This window comes from Somniosus microcephalus, chromosome 8 (assembly GCF_052327205.1).
Source record: "Somniosus microcephalus isolate GS21.2 chromosome 8, FLI_Smic_1.0, whole genome shotgun sequence".
Taxonomy (NCBI): Eukaryota; Metazoa; Chordata; class Chondrichthyes; order Squaliformes; family Somniosidae; genus Somniosus; species Somniosus microcephalus.
In genome coordinates, this window is record NC_140994.1 from 266560612 (window position 1) to 266578348 (window position 17737).

Below are 17737 nucleotides of genomic sequence, written 5' to 3' on the forward strand. Positions count from 1 at the left end.
CCAGGGGAAGGCAGCAGCAGCCAGCTTCCTGGCACCAGGGATGCTTCTGCTGCTCAGGAAGGGAGGAAAAAGAGTGGGAGAGCAACAGTGGTCGGGGATTCTATCGTAAGGGGAACAGATAGGCGTTTCTGTGGCCGCAAACGTGACTCCAGGATGGTTTGTTGCCTCCCTGGGGCCAGGGTCAGGGATGTCACTGAGCAGCTACAGGGCATTCTTAAGGGGGAGGGTGAGCAGGCAGAGGTCGTGGTCCACATTGGGACCAACGACATAGGTAGGAAGGGGGAATGAGGTCCTGCATCAAGAATTTAGGGAGCTAGGTAACAGATTAAAGAGCAGGACCTCAAAGGGTGTAATCTTTGGATTACTCCCAGTGCCACGTGCTAGTGAGTATAGGAATGGGAGGATAGAGCAGATGAATGCGTGGCTAAAGAGTTGGTGTAGGGGGGAGGGTTTTACTTTCCTGGATCACTGGGCCTGCTTCTGGGAAAGGTGGGACTTGTACAAGTCGGACGGGTTGCACCTGAACCAGAGCGGGACAAATATCCTTGCGGGGAGGTTTGCTAGCACTGTTGGGGAGGGTTTAAACTAACTTGGCAGGGGGATGGGAGACAGAGGGGAGCTGAAATAGGGGGTGATGTGCTGCCAATTATAGAGAAAAAAAACAAGTCAGCTTGGTAGACAGGGCAAATATATAAGGGCAAGGCTGGATGGCATCTATTTTAATGCAAGGAGTCTTGCAAGTAAGGTGGATGAACTGAAGGTGTTGATAAACACATGGGAGTATGATATTGTTGCTATCACGGAGACATGGTTGAGGGAGGGGCAAGACTGGCAGCTCAATATTCCGGGGTACAGAATCTTCAGGCGAGACAGAGGGGGAGGTATAAGAGGGGGTGTCGCAATATTAATTAAGGAGTCAATTACTGCAGTAAGGAGGGATGATATATTAGCAGGTTCCTCTAATGAGGCCATATGGGTGGAGCTTAAAAACAAAAAGGGGGCAAGCAGTTTGCTGGGAGTGTACTATAGGCCTCCAAACAGTCAGGGGGAGATAGAGGAACAGATATGTAGGCAAATCCCAGAGGAATGTGCAAATAATAGGGTAATAATAATGGGGGATTTCAACTTCCCCAATATTAACTGGGATAGTCAGAGTGTGAAAGGCTCAGAGGGTGTAGAATTCTTAAAGTGCATCCAGGAGAGCTTTTTGAGCCAGCATGTAGAAAGTCCTACAAGAGAGGGGGCGGTACTGGACCTAATTCTAGGGAATGTGGCCGGCCAAGTGGAAAAAGTGCTAGTAGGTGAGCACTTTGGTGACAGTGACCATAATATGGTAAGGTTTAAGGTGGTCATGGAAAAGGACAGGGATGGGCCGGAAATAAAGGTTCTAAATTGGGGGAAGGCCGATTTTAATAAGATAAGGCAGGATCTGGCCAAAATGGACTGGGATCAGCTACTTGTAGGAAAATCCGCATCAGAGCAATGGGAGGCTTTCAGAAGGGCGATTGGGATCATACAATGGCAACATGTTCCCGTAAAGGTCAAGGGTGGTTCCAAAAACCACAGGGAACCTTGGATGTCAGGGGATATACGAGAATGGATTAGGAAAAAAGAGGGCGGCTTTTGGCAGATACAAAAGGCTAAAGACGGAGGAAGCCCTAGAGGAGTACAAAAAGTGCAGGGGGATACTTAAAAAAGAAATTAGGAGATCAAGGAGGGGCCATGAAATAACACTGGCGAGCAAAATAAAGGAAAATCCTAAGATGTTTTATAAGTATATTAAGGGTAAGAGGATAACTAGGGAAAAAATAGGGCCCATTAGGGACAAAAGTGGCAATCTGTGTGTGGAGCCGCAAGATGTAGGAGGGGTTCTAAATGAATTTTTTGCATCTGTTTTCACTATGGAGAAGGACGATGTAGACATAGAAATAGGGCGGGGGGACTGTGATATGCTCGAACATATTCACATCGAGAGGGAGGAGGTATTGGCGGTTTTAGCTGGCCTAAAAATGGATAAATCCCCAGGCCCGGATGAAATGTATCCCAGGCTGCTGTGTGAGGCAAAGAAAGAGATTGCGGGGGCTCGAACACATATATTCAGGACCTCTCTGGCCACAGGGGATGTGCCAGAGGACTGGAGAACCGCTAATGTAGTACCATTATTCAAGAAGGGAAGTAGGGAAAAACCGGGGAACTACAGGCCAGTGAGCCTAACATCAGTGGTAGGAAAATTATTGGAAAAAATTCTGAGGGACAAAATTTGTCTCCACTTGGAGAGGCAAGGATTAATCAGGGATAGTCAACATGGCTTTGTCAAGGGAAGATCATGTCTGACTAATTTGATTGAATTTTTTTGAGGGGGTGACTAGGTGTGTGGATGAGGGTAATGCAGTGGATGTGGTATACATGGATTTCAGTAAGGCCTTCGATAAAGTCCCGCACAGGAGACTGGTCAAGAAGGTAAGAGCCCATGGAATCCAGGGTGCCTTGGCACATTGGATACAAAACTGGCTTAGTGACAGAAGGCAGAGGGTGATGGTCGAAGGTTGTTTTTGTGACTGGAAGCCTGTGGCCAGTGGGGTACCACAGGGATCGGTGCTGGGTCCCTTGCTGTTTGTGGTCTACATTAATGACTTGGATATGAATGTAAAAGGTATGATCAGTAAGTTCGCGGATGATACAAAAATTGGTAGGGTGGTAAATAGCAAGGAGGGTAGCCTCAGTCTTCAGGACGATATAGATGGGTTGGTCAGATGGGCGGAACAGTGGCAAATGGAATTTAACCCGGAAAAGTGCGAGGTGATGCACTTTGGGGGGACTAACAAGGCAAGGGAATACACAATGAATGGTAAGACCCTAGGCAAGACGGAGGGTCAGAGGGATCTGGGTGTGCAAGTACACAGGTCCCTGAAGGCGGCGGAACAGGTGGATAAGGTGGTAAAAAAGGCATATGGGATGCTTGCTTCATTAGCCGAGGCATAGAATATAAGAGCAAGGAGTTATGATGGAACTGTATAAAACACTGGTTAGGCCACAGCTGGAATACTGTGTGCAGTTCTGGTCGCCACACTACAGGAAGGATGTGATCGTGTTGGAGAGGGTGCAGAGGAGGTTCACCAGGATGTTACCGGGGCTGGAGCGCTTCAGCTATGAAGAGAGACTGGGCAGATTGGGTTTGTTTTCCTTGAGCAGAGGAGGCTGAGGGGGGACATGATTGAGGTGTACAAAATTATGAGGGGCATAGATAGGATGGATGCTGAGGAGCTTTTCCCTTAGTAGAGGGTCAATACTAGGGGCATAGATTCAAGTAAAGGGCGGGAGGTTTAGAGGAAGAACTTTTTCACCCAGAGGGTGGTTGGAGTCTGGAACTCACTGCCTGAAAGGGCTTGTGGAGGCTGGAACCCTCACAACATTTAAGAAGCATTTGGATGAGCACTTGAAATGCCATAGCATACAAGGCTACGGACCAAATGCTGGAATATGGGATTAGATCAGAGATCAGACAGGGCTTGATGGCCGGCGCGGACACGATGGGCCGAAGGGCCTCTATCCGTGCTGTATAACTCTATGGCTCTATGACAATTCCACCCCCCCCCCCCCACCACCACTGCAGGAACCAGTCTGGTGAACCTTCGTTGCACTCTCTCTAAGGCAAGTATATCCTTCCTTAGGTAAGACCACCAAAACTGCACATAGTTTTACTCAGACGTCTACTTTGTAAAAGCCCGATTTCTTTCTCCAGCACATTTCATAAGATTGGTTCGGATCAAGATGACCCTTCAGCCCATCTTGGCCTCACCCTTGCAGAATACCAGCCCTACATCTTTCCATCACCGCTAACTGTTTCTTAAATGACACCAATGTCCCAGGTAGCTCATTCCAGCCGTTCCTCCCACCAAAAGAGGTCAGGCGAGATCCATCTCTTCTAACCCGATCCTGGCCGTAGGTTAAGATTGCATCCTTACCTCAGCCACCCCCTCGGCTGTTTTCTTCAGACCCCAGCCATCGTTCGCCCACTGGTCAGCCACTGCCTTGTCCGAGCAAACTATAAAGTTGTCAAAAAAGATATCAGATGTCATTGACCACAGCTCCAAGCCAACAGCACTGAAGGCAGTCATCCTGAACGGGTGCAGATCCTCAAAGTAGTCCGGATTGAAAATCTTCCTTGGTTTCCAGGCACCCTAAATGAGAAAGATAAAGCGAGAGCTAAAGTCCTCACGAATTTACCGGCGTGATGGATATTGAGATGGGGATATGATCCCATCATAAATTAAGTTAGCAAAATACTGCATTTTGAATTCAAGACTAGTTGCAATACTGTAACTTGTATAACTCACCTTTTCTTACTACTAGCCAAATGCAACCTAATCACAATTCCTAGAAAACCTCAGCACAGAAGGAGGCCTTTCGGCCCATCGTGCCTGTGCCAGCTCTTTGAAAGAGCTATCCAATTAGTCCCACTCCCCTGCTCTTTCCCCATCGACTGAGATTTTATGGATATTGATTTACATTCGCGCCACAGAAATGCCAGGCAATGACTATTCAACAAGCGAGAGTCTAACCACCTCCCCTTGACATTCAATGGCATTACCATCGCCGAATCCCCCACTATCAACATCCTGGGGGTCACCATTAACCAGAAACTCAACTGGACCAGCCACATAAATACTGTGGCAACAAGAGGTCTGAGGCTGGGTATTCTGCAGCCAGTGTCTCACCTCCCGACTCCCCAAAGCCTTTCCACCATCTACAAGGCACAAGTAAGGAGTGTGATGGAATACTCTCCACTTGCCTGGATGAGTGCAGCTCCAACAACACTCGAAGCTCGACACCATTCAGGATAAAGCAGCCCGCTTGATTGGCACCCCATCCACCACCTTCAACATTCACTCCCTCCACCACCGGCGCACCGTGGCTGCAGTGTGTACCATCTACAAGATGCACTGCAGCAACTCGCCAAGGCTTCTTCGGCAGCACCTCCCAAACCCGCGACCTCTTCCACCTAGAAGGACAAGGGCAGCAGGCGCATGGGAACACCACCACCTCCAAGTCACACACCATCCTGACTTAGAAGTATATCGCCGATTCTTCATCGTCGCTGGGTCAAAATCCTGGAACTCCCTCCCTAACAGCACTGTGGGAGCACCTTCACCACACGGACTGCAGCGGTTCAAGAAGGCGGCTCACCACCACCTTCTCGAGGGCAATTAGGGATGGGCAATAAATGCTGGCCTTGCCAGTGATGCCCAGATCCCACAAACGAATAAAAAAAAAAAATGGGGGTCCCAGGGATGAAGGACTTGAGTTATGTGGAGAGACTGGAGAAGCTGGGATTGTTCTCCTTAGAGCAGAGAAGGTTAAGAGATTTAATAGAGGTGTTCAAAAATCATAAAGGGTTTTGATAAGCGTAGAGAGGGAGAAACTGTTTCCAGTGGCAGGAGGGTCAATAACCAGAGGACACAGATTTAAGATAACTGGCAAAAGAACCAGAAGGGAGATGAGGAGAATTTATATGAGTTATGATGATCGGGAAGGCACTGCTTGAAAGGACGGTGGAAGCAGATTCAATAGTAACTTCTGAAAGGAAATTAGATAAATACGTGAAGGGGGAAAATCTGCAGGGCTACGGGGAAAGAGCAGGGGGGAGTGGGACTAATTGGAGAGCGCTTTCAAAGAGCCGGCACAGACAGGATGGGCCGAATGGCCCCCTTCTGTGCTGTGAGATTCTATGATTTGTTTGACTAGCCAATCTCTGAAGATCTCGATTTCTTTTGCAGTCCTGCTTTATGAAGACCCAGGTGAATTAGATAACCTGCACAGCTTACATCATATTGGGGGGCATTGTTCTGTGGACCCCACGCCAGGGCTTCTGTAGCTGACACTGCTCTGAACGGAGAGGTTACAAAACTAGGTTGAACCAAAATTCTTTTAAATACATAGGAATTAGTTAAAATCTGACACCGAGCCACATAAGGAGATATTAGAACAGGTGACTCTAAGCTTGGTCAAAGAGGTCAGTTTTAAGGAGCCTCTTAAAAGGAGGATAGAGATGCGGAGAGGTTTAGGGGGGAAATTCCAGAACTTAGGGCCCAGGCAGCTGAAGGCACGGCCACCAATGGTGGAGCGATGGAAATTGGGGATGTTCAAGAGGTCAGAATTGAAGGAGCGCAGAGATCTTGGAAGGTTGTAGGGCTGGAAGAGGTTGCAGAGATAGGGAGGGGTGAGGGATTTGAATACAAGGAGGAGAATTTAAAAATCGAAGCTTTCGTGGACCGGGAGCCAACGTAGGTCAGCAAGCACGGGGGGGGGGGGGGGGGAAAAGAGGGGGTGATGGGTGAATGGGGCTTGGTGCACCTTTCAGGTGCTTCGGACGTCCCAAAGTGCTTCATGACCAATTAATTACTTTCGAGGTGTAGTCACCATTAAGTCAACAAATGGGGCAGCCAATTTGCGCACAAGATCCCACCAACGAGAAATGACCAAATGATCTGTTTTTTGGTGTTGTTGGGCGAGGAATAAATGTTGGCCCAGGACAGGAGACAAACTCTCCTGTTCCTCTTCTTTGAATACGGTCATGGGATCTTTTACATCCACCCAATCAAGCACAAGTTTAATGTCTGATCCAAAAGGTCACCTCTGATCAGCACAATACTGAGGGGAGTGCACTGTTAAGTATCAGCTTAGATTTTGTGCTCAAGTCTCTAGAGGGACGTGAATCCACAACCTTCTGATTTGGAGTGAGAGCACTGCCCACTGAGCCAAGCAGATATTTGCCTCACAACTCAACATCATGAGGAGGGACTCGACAGGGTAGATGCGGAGAGGCTGTTTCCCCTGGCTAGAATTAGAGGTCAGTCTCAGGATAAGGGGTCGGCCATTTAGGGCCGAGATGGAGGAGGAATTTCTTCACTCAGAGGGTGGTGAATCTTTGGAATTCTCTGCCCCAGAGGGCGGTGGAGGCTCAGTCGTTGAGTATATTCAACACAGAGAGCGATAGATTTTTGGACTCTGGGGGGAATCAAGGGATATGGGGATCGGGCAGGAAAGTGGAGTTGAGGTCGAAAATCAGCCATGATCTTATTGAATGGCGGAGCAGGCTCGAGGGGCCGAATGGCCTCCTCCTGCTCCTATTTCTTATGTTCCTATGAAGGAATGAGCAAAGTCTTCCACCCCTCACTGCAATTGTTGGAAATTCCCCAGTAAAAATATACTAGGCAGCATTTTGTCTGAAGTTCAGAGCTCAGTAAAAGAATGAATAAATGGCTCAGGGATGCAAATTGGACTCAACGAGAACTGAAGGAAGTTCTCGAAGCAAAGCTGGACCATAAAAGGACAAGGAATCCTAAATTATACCGAGTGCAAGAGGGAGGACGATTAATGTGGTGGTTAATCCGGTGGTCAACAAAAGGAACTTTTCCCACTTCATTGCCATTACCTGGTAGTTGGGGTTGTCGATCATTGGAGCCTTCCATTTCCCCTTGTAATCTGGGTTATCAATAATCGGCACTTTCCAGAGCCCACAGCCAGGAGCAGTTTCACACTTAGTATTGGCTACTTGAGGAGCCTCCCACTCACCATCCATTTCCTCGTCCCTAGAGACACAGACAACGAGAAGAGCATCGTTACCAGCAACCACTTCACCGATCTTCACAACCAAAACACCGTCGGCCAGTTTTAGTGCAGTGGGTACATCAATATTGCCGCAGAGCAAATTACTGCCCCATGATAGGCAATCTCACACACTCCCCAATACAACCCACCAGCCCTCAAAAATCCCTCCATACACACACACTCTCCCAGTACACTGCGCAACCCCCCCCAGCACGTGTGTACACAGTGCACCCCGGCACACCACTTCCCCCCAATACACACGCCCACACCGTTCCCAAGCACGCTCGCACACAACCCCCCCACCGCAAGCACGCTCACACACAACCCCCCCACCTAAGCACTTGCGCACCCACCACCCCAAGCACGCTCGCACACAACGCCCCTCACCCCAAGCACGCTCGCACGCAAACCCCCTTCCCCGCCCCAAGCACGCTACCCCCCCTGCCCCGCCCCAAGCACGCAACCCCCCTCCCCGCCCCAAGCACGCCCTCACACAACCCCCCCACCCCAAGCACGCGCGCACAACCCCCCATCCCAAGCGTGCTCACACAACCCCCCCACCCCAAGCGCGCTCGCACACAACCCCCCCATCCCAAGCACACTCGCACACAACCTCCCCCATCCCAAGCACGCTCACATACCCCCCCCACCCCAAGCTCACTCGCACACAACCCCCCCATCCCAAGCACGCTTGCACACAACCCCCCCATCCCAAGCACGCTCGCACACAAACCCCCACCCCAAGCGCGCTCACACACAACCCCCCCACCCCAAGCACACTCACACACACAACCCCACCCCCACCACGCTCACACACCAGCACTAAAGACTGCTTTCGCATGATTACGTCCGGACTTGACTGCTCACAGTTATCTGAAGAGAGCTGGAGTTACAGCTGAACCTACCAGTCCTCTGGCTTTTCTGCATCAGGGTCAGGAATGTATTCAGGTTCGTCATCAAGCCAGCCCTCAGGCTTCACTGCATGTTCATCAGGAATCTTAGCTTCAGCATCCTCGTCCCTGCAAATGGGAGGTGGTCAGAAACCGTTGGTGGACACGAGGTTCCAATAGGCGCCCTTAACTGGTTACATTAACAAGACTAATAGCCTGGGCTGAAGTCACACTGTTCCAATGTTCCACTCCCAGAAGTGTGAGTCACCCCCTCACCCCCATGAGAAACCCTGGTGATGGGTTGATGCCCACACTACAGGATATCAAGTTCGAGAACCATCGGGGAGAATATCTATGAAAGAGAGATGAGAAGTGAAGAGGATGATGCGTTTTAAAAGCCTGTAGAATGTAGCCTGTAGACTGAGGGAAGGGCGGAGTTCCACAGTTTGAAGTGGAGTCACTGTTGTAATGTAGGAAACGCGGCAGCCAATATACGCACAGCAAGCTCCCACAAACAGCAATGTAATAATGACCAGATAATCTGTTTTAGCGATGTTGGTTGAGGGATAAATATTGGCCCTAGGACACCGGGGAGAACTCCTGTTCCACTTTGAAATAGTGCCATAGCATTTTTACGTCCACCAAAGGGGACAGTATAATGATTGGGTCGATTGGGCTTGTATTTGCTGGAGTTTAGAAGAATGAGAGGGGATCTCATTGAAACTTATAAAATTCTAACAGGACTAGACACAGGAAGGATGTTCCCGATGGCGGGGGAGTCCAGAACCAGGGGTCACAGTCTAAAGATAAGGGGTAGGCCATTCAGGACAGAGATGAGGAGGAATTTCTTCACCCAGAGAGTGGTGAACCTGTGGAATTCTCTACCGCAGAAGGCAGTAGAGGCCAATTCATTAAATATATTTAAGAAAGTTACAGGGCTATGGGGAAAGAGCAGGGGGGGGGGGGGGGGTAAGAGGCAGAGGGACTAACTCAATGGGCCAGAACATCGGGTCCCCACGAGCGAGTACGCGCTAGGCACTCAGGCTTAGGCCCAACAAAAGTGCCGGTTTGGTGCATGCACCGCGCACGCACGAGAAACCGGAACTTCCGTTCCCTTGAAGGAAGGGGTTCACAGGTCGAATGCGTGCGTCGGAGAGGCAGCGCGTACGCCTGGAACTTCCCTTTTTATTTTGCAGGTTTCTCCGGGAGGGTAAGTCTCCAGCAGCTGCGCATGAAAAAAGCAGTGACAAGGCCTGCTTTTAACAAGGTAAGAGGTTAATTAAGTAAAATGAAAACATTTTTTCCACAGGCTTATCATTTTAAAATACTTTAAAGAAACGCAAGTTTATTTTTAGCCCCGTTAAAAACTAATTAATTTTTTCAAAAATTTAAATTTGTTTAAAATAGTTAATGTAATTTATAGTTACTTTAAAAATGTGATTAAAATTTTTTTTTGAAGTTTTAGTTATGTTTTGGGCTGATTTGTATTTATAGATTTGACAGGTCTTCCTATCAAATCTATGAATAGAGATTCCCTGCTCCGATTGGCTCTCCATGGCCCACGTGATCCCAGGGGACGCTTCGAACTAACTGCGCCCCTGGGATACGCAAGCACTGCGCGCCGGCAGCTGGAGGAGGCCCAGGATCGGAATCCCACGCGGGCCCACAGCTCAACGGCCGGCGCGCTAGGTAAGTGCAGGTCGGGGGCTTGCACCCACGGGAAGCCACCGACCCGAATTTCTGGCCCATTAATAGTTCTTTCAAAGAGCTGGCACAGGCAGCATGGTCCGAATGGCCGTGACAGACCACAGCCAATTCAAAATGGAGCTGCTTTTACTCTCGAACACTTGGGTGATTAGACTAGGGTTCTGATGGCTGCATAAACTATTTATACTTCTGGTGTCATCAGAACTTATTGTGCAACATGCCAGCCCAGCAACTCGTCAGGCAACTGGGAGGGACACTCAATGCTAGTGCTTCGCGCAAGTGATGACACGACACAAGCAACAGTTCAGCTCATTTGCAAACATTACCCAAGTCCACACGATTATAACACAGCCTTTCAAATTATTATTTTTTTTTTTTAAAAAGTGAATTAATTTGAAAAATCTGTTCATCCATTGTACCACAGGTAAATTATGCAAAATTAAGAATGTGTCTCAATAGATTGCGACTCCACTCCAAAGAAAAAACACGATGAAACACATTGGCCCAGAAATTCGGGTCCCCACGGGCGAGTACGCGCTGGGTACTCACCCGTAGGCCCAACGAAAGTGCCGGTTTCGTGCATGCACTGCGCATGCGCGGGAAACCGGAACTTCCGTTCCCTTAAAGGAAGGGGTTCAGAGTTCGAACGTGTGCGCCAGAGAGGCAGCGCGTGCGCATTGAACTTACGGTTTTTTTAATATACAGGATTCTCCGGGAGGGTAAGTCTCCAGGAGTTACACTTTTAAAAAGCAGTCGCAAGACCTGCTTTTAACAAGGTAAGTGGTGAATTAATTAAAATTAAAACATTTTTTCCCCACAGGTTTATTATTTTTAAATACTTTAAAGAAAGGTAAGTTTATTTTTAGCCCCATTAGAAAATGTAATTAATTTTTTCAAAAATTTAAATTATTGTTTAATAGTTATTTCATGTAATTTATAGTTATTTTTAAAATGTGATGTTTTTTTAAAAATGTATTTGAAGTTTGTTAGTTATGTTTTGGGGCTTATAGTATTTATAGGTTTGACAGGTCTTCCTGTCAAATTTATGAATGAAGCATTCCCTGCTCCCATTGGCTCTCCATGGCCCACGTGATCCCAGGGAACGCATCGAACTAACTGCGCCCCTGGGATACGCAAGCACTGCACGTCGGCAGCTGGAGGAGGCCCAGGATCGGAATCCCACGCGGGCCCACAGCACAACGGCCGGTGCGCTAGGTAAGTGCAGGTCGGGGGCTTGCACCCGCGGGAAGCCTCCAACCCGAATTTCTGGGCCATTAACTGGGCACCATTCTACAAAGGGGATGAGGAGAGGGTGCAATGGGGAGGGCACAGAAGGGAGCAACAAGAACGATTCCAAGTGTAACATGGATTCAGTTCCGAGGCAAGTTAGTGTCAATCTCTGCAGCCGAGAGCAAAGGTGCTTAAGGGGAGGATAGAAATGATAAAATGGTTCAGGTAATATAGATGGTGAAATATTACCTTAGAATAAGGCAGGAGAGTGAGACCTTGGTTACAAACATAAACTAGACTAGATCAGATACAAGTAAAAAGACTTGGGATTCTATAGTGCCTTCCACAGCCTCAGGACGTCCCAAAGCGCTTTACAGCCAATTAAATATTTTTGAAGTGTAGTCACTGTTGTAATGTAGGAAACGCGGCAGCGAATTTACACACAGCAAGCTCCCACAAACAGCATTGTGATAATAATCCCAAGATCGTGATTGCAAGTTTTTCTTTTTTTCTCTTCCTCAATATAAATAAAACAACTTGTAGTAAAACGTCCCAAGGTGGTTCACAAAAGTGTTAATCAAAATTTGACACCGAGCCACAGGAGGAGATATCAGGACAGGTGACCAAAAGCTTGGTTAAAAAAAAAGGCAAGTTTTAAGGCGAGAGAGAGGCGGAGAGGTTTAGGGAGGGAATTCCAGAGCTCGGGGCCCAGGCAGCTGAAGGCACGGCCGCCAATGGTGGAGCGATGGAAATCGGGGATGCGCAAGATGCCAGAATTGCAGGAGTGCAGAGACTGTAGGGTTGGAGGAGGTGACAGAGATAGGGAGGGGGCGAGCTCATGGAAAGATTCGAAAAGAATGAGAATTTTAAAATCGAGGCGTTGCCGAACCGGGAGCCAATGTAGGTCAGCGAGCACAGGGGATGATGGGTGAACGGGACTTATTGCGAGTTGGGACACGGGGCAGCGGAGTTTTGGACAGAGCTCAAGTTTACCACGTGTAGAACGTGGGAGGCTGGCCAGGAGAGTTGAAATGATCAAGTCTAGAGGTATGAGTGAGGGTTTCAGCAGCAGATGGGCTGAGGCAGGGGCGGAGACGGGCGACGTTGCAGAGGTGGAAGTAGACGATCTTGGTGGTGGAGTGGATGTGTGGTCGGAAGCTCATCTCAGGGTCCAATACGACACCAAGGTTGCGAACAGTCTGGTTCAGCCTCGGACAGTTGCCAGGGAGAGGCTGGGGAACAGAGTTGGTGCTGGTGACCGAAGACAAGGTTTTCAGTCTTCCCAATATTTAGCTGGAGGAAATACAATCTTAAGTCCTCGATCGACTCGTAGCAAACCAAGTTACTCACCAGTCTTCCGGTTTGAATGCATCCGGGTCAGAAACTTTTGGTCTCTCATCCCAGTCTTCTGGCTTCTGGTCGTCTGGATCTTCAATCTCTTTTGGAGGATTAATGGGAGGAGTCATGTCATCCAGAAGGTTGCCACTGTTGACAACAGTTTGATCGATCAGGATCTGAAATGAGTTGTCAGGGTTGAGCACTACAAGGGAGGGGGGGGGGGGGAGAAGATAAAAAAATAAAGTTAATTTAATAAATGCTTAAATGCGTCTGCTTTACAACTCCCCAATCCTAGCAAAGAAACAACAGTCAGTCTTGCCCAGATCAGCGATCACTTCATTGTGGGTCTCTGCACAGGATCCAGACAAGCCGTGGCAAAAACCTCAGTCTGTTGCCTTAAACTCCCTTCTGTAAATCTAGATGCCCCAAAATCCACTCAAAAATAGCAAGGTCATCAACTATTGCCAAATAAAACTCGTACCAAAGAAAGATTAACCAGGCCTCAGCTACGAGTGTTGGCACCATACCAACAGTTTCAGACGTATATTGCCGAGTTACTACAATGCCTCAATATTAAAATTCTCATCCTGGTTTTCAAATCCCTCCATAGAAACATAGAAAATAGGAGCAGGAGTAGGCCATTCGGCCCCGCTCCGCCATTCAATGAGATCATGGCTGATCATCCAAATTCAGTACCTTGTCCCTGCCTTCTCCCCATATCCCTTGATCACTTTAGCCTTAAGAACTACATCTAACTCCTTCTTGAATATATTTAATGAATTGGCCTCAACTGCCTTCTGTGGTAGAGAATTCCACAGGTTCACCACTCTCTGGGTGAAGAAATTCCTCCTCATCTCTGTCCTAAATGGCTTACCCTTATCCTTAGACTATGACCCCTGGTTCTGGACTCCCCCGCCATCGGGAACATCCTTCCTGCATCTAGTCTGTCTAGTCCTGTTAGAATTTTATAAATTTCAATGAGATCCCCTCTCATTCTTCTAAACTCCAGCGAATATAAGCCCAATCGACCCAATCTCTCCTCATACGTCATTCCTGCCATCCCAGGTATCAGTCTGGTAAATCTTCGCTGCACTCCTTCCATGGCCTCACCCCTCCAGCCCCACAAGTCGCCTCTGGTTCTTTTGCCAATCATCTTAAATCTGTGCCCTCTGGTTACCGATCCTTCGTCTAAACCTTTCCAGATTTTGGACACCTCTCTCAAATCTCCTCTTAGACTTCACTGCTCGAAGGAGAACAACCTCAGCTTCTCCAGTCTATCCACGCAACCAAAGTCCCTCCTCATCCCTGGAACTTGTTCCAAAAAACACAAACATGGGCAAAAACCCCAAATGGGTCAATTGCAGAACACATGAAGTGGTCCTTTCATTGAACCATTTGGTTTTGGGTCAGAAAAGTGAAAGAACATTGCATCGAGAAGCACTACAATTCTAGTCTTTATTATAACGACCTTTAAATGATCTCTCGGATCCCCTTTCAAGCGGTGTAACATTAAAGATTTTTTTTTTTTTTTTTTTTAAGTATTATAAATGCAAGCGCTTGGCCTAATAACCAAAGCCTCGATGTGCACAAAGTATCAGGGCTTAGGAAGAAGAGTAAGCCATTTAGCCCCTTGAGCCTGTTCCGCCATTCAATGAGAGCATGGCTGATCTGTGGCCTAGCTACAATTGACCCAGCATCAATTGCCCTTTGTGTCTAGAAGTACTTTCTAACTTCACTCCTGAAAGGCCTGGCTCTAATTTTCAGGCTATGTCCCCCAGTCCTAGATTTCCAACCAGTGGAAATAGCTTCTCTCCATCTACCTGATCAGTTCCACTTAATATCTCGAAAACTTCGATCAGATCACCCCTTAACCGTCTAAATAACAGGGAATACAACCCTAGTTTGTGTAATGTCGCCTCGTAATTTAACCCTTGGGAGTCCAGGTATCAGAATCATAAAACCACCCTCTCAGGCAGTGTATTCCAAATCCTAACCACTCGCTGAGTAAAAAAGATTTTCCTCTTGTCGCCTTTGGATCTTCTGCCAATCACCTTAAATCTGTGTCCTCTGGTTCTCAACCCTTCCGCCAATGGGAACAGTTTCTCTCTATCTACTCTGTCCAGACCCCTCATGATTCTGAACACCTCTATCAAATCTCCTCTCAACCTTCTCTGCTCCAAGGAGAACAACCCCAGCTTCTCTAGTCTGTCCACGTAACGGAAGTCCCTCATCCCTAGAACCATTCTTGTAAATCTTTTCTGCACCCTCTCTAAAGCCTTCACATCCTTCCTAAAGTGCGGTGCCCAGAATTGGACACAATACTCCAGTTGAGGCCGAACCAGTGTTTTATAAAGATTCATCATAACTTCCTGGCCTTTGTACCCTGTGCCTCTATTTATGAAGCCCAGGATCCCGTATGCTTTTTTTCCAACCGCTTTCTCAACCTGCCCTGCCACCTTCAATGATTTGTGCACACATACCCCCAGGTCTCTCTGTTCATGCGCCCACTTTAGGATTGTACCCTTGAGTTTATATTGCCTCTCCTCGTTCTTCCTACCAAAATGTATCACTTCACACTTTTCTGCATTAAATTTCATCTGCCACATGTCCGCCCATTCCACCAGCCTGTCTATGTCCTCTTGACGTCTATCACTATCCTCCTCACTGTTCACTATACTTTCAAGTTTTGTCTCATCTGTAAATATTGAAATTGTGCTCTGTACACCCACTTCCAAGTCATTAATATATATCAAGAAAAGCAGCGGTCCTACAACCGATCCCTGGGGAACACCACTGTATACCTTCCGCCAGTCTGAAAAATAACCGTTCACCACTACTCTTAGAAACTAATAGTAAGATTGGGCAGTCAACATGGATTTATGAAAGGGAAATCCTGCTTGACAAACCTATTGGGAGTTCTTTGAGGATGTAACTAGTGGAGTAGACAAAGGGGAACCGGTAGATGTGGTGTATCTGGATTTTCAGAAGGCCTTCGATAAGGTCCCACACAAGAGGTTGGTGAACAAAATTAGGGCACATGGAATTGGGGGTAATATACTAGCATGGATTGAGAATTGGTTAACAGACAGAAAACAAAGAGTAGGGATAAACGGGTCTTTTTCAGGATGGCAGGCTGTGACTAGTGGGGTACCGCAAGGATCGGTGCTTGGGCCCCAGCTATTCACAATCTACAGTATTTCAATGATTTGGATGAGGGGACTAAATGTCACATTTCCAAATTTGCTGATGACACAAGGCTAGGTGGCAGTGTCAGTTGCGAAGAGGCTTCAAGGGGATCTCGACAGGCTCAGTGAGTGGACGAGAACATGGCAGATGGAATACAATGTGGATAAATGTGAAGTTATCCACTTTGGTGGAAAAACAGAAAGGCAGAGTATTTCCTAAATGGTGAAAGATTGGGGAATGCAGATGCTCAAAGGGACCTGGGTGTCCTTGTGCATGAGTCACTGAAAGTGAATGTGCAGGTGCAGCAAGCCATTAGGAAGGCAAATGGTATGCTGGCCTTCAGTACAAGAGGATTTGAGTACAGGAGTAAAGAAGTCTTACTCCAATTATATAAGGCCTTGGTGAGACCACACCTGGAGTACTGTGTACAATTTTGGTCTCCTTACCTAAGGAAGGATATACTTGCCATAGAGGGAGTGCAGCGAAGGTTCACGAGATTGATTCCTGGGATGGTGGGACTGTCATATGAGAAGAGATTGGGTAAACTAGGCCTGTATTCTCTTGAATTCAGAAGAATGAGAGGAGATCTCATTGAAGCATACAAAATTATTACAGGGCTTGATAGGGTGGATACTGGGAGAATGTTTCCCTTGGCTGGGGAGTCTAGAACCAGGGGCCACAGCCTCAGGATAAAGGGTAGGCCATTCAGGACTGAGATGAGAAGAAATTTCTTCACAGAGGGAGGTGAATCTTTGGAATTCTCTACCCCAGAGGGCAGTGGAGGCTCAGTCATTGGGTATATTCAAAACAGAAGTCGATAGATTTCTGACTAGTAAGGGCATCAAGGGATATGGCGATAGAGCCGGTGAATGGAGTTGAGGCAGAAGATCAGCCATGATTTCATTGAATGATGGAGCAGGCTCGAAGGGCCTTCTCCTGCTCCTATTGCTTATGTTCTTATGTACTCTCCGTTGCTATCACTCAGCCAATTTCGTATCCATACTGTCACTGTCCCTTTTATTCCATGGGCTTCAACTTTGCTGGCAAGCCTATTACGTGGCTCTTTATCAAACGCCTTTTGGAAGTCCATGTACACCACGTCAACCCCCCCTGTTACCTCATCAAAAACTCAAATCAAGTTAGTGGAAAATCTACACTGCACTCCCTCCAAGGCCAATATGTTCTTCCCAAGGTGTGGTGCCCAGAACTGAAGACAGTACTCCAGGTGTGGTCTAACCAGGGCTTTCTTTGGGCAGGCAGGTGACAACAAATGGCCACCACTGCACTTCCACTATCGAAAAGATTTCACAACTCATTCCAGCTCAGTGGCATCCCTGGTGCCCTTGTGCTTTGCCTTGGCGTTATCCGACCTCCTTATTACAGATAGAGCCTCGCGCGTGCCACTTGGCACTGTGGGAAATGTGACCTTCCATCGGCTTCAGATCACGATCTCCAGGCAAGAGACGCAAGGCTCCAGGGAAATGCCTCCTCGCTTCATGGCAAGCTCCTGTTGAGCGAGTCACAGAGCAATACCCCTAATGTCGGCCGTGACTCAGTGGGTAGCGCTCTGGCCTTGGAGTCAGAAGGTTGTGGGTTCAAGTCCCACTCCAGGGACTGGAGCACAAAACTCTAGGTTGACACTCCAGTGCAGTACTGAGGGAGTGCTGCACTGTCTGAGGTGCCGTGTGCCCGCTCAGATGGACGCGAAAGATCCCACGGGCACTATTTCGAAGAGCAGGGGTGTTCTTCCTGGTGTCCTGGGGACAATATTTATC

The 17737-nt window shown here is 47.9% G+C and overlaps 1 protein-coding gene across 4 annotated transcripts in view; it reads right to left on the reverse strand.

Moving 5' to 3' along the window:
• The window catches only part of canx (calnexin), a 90914-nt gene that overhangs the window by 22811 nt on the left and 50366 nt on the right, over positions 1 to 17737 (reverse strand). For all 4 annotated transcript variants that reach the window (XM_085996036.1, XM_085996039.1, XM_085996038.1 and 1 more), the window contains exons 8-11: positions 12789 to 12978; positions 8517 to 8630; positions 7436 to 7592; positions 3966 to 4181 (exon numbers count right to left, since the gene is read on the reverse strand). In XM_085996036.1, coding sequence (XP_085852162.1) covers positions 3966 to 4181; positions 7436 to 7592; positions 8517 to 8630; positions 12789 to 12978 — 677 coding nt within the window. The remainder of the gene's footprint in view (positions 1 to 3965; positions 4182 to 7435; positions 7593 to 8516; positions 8631 to 12788; positions 12979 to 17737) is intronic.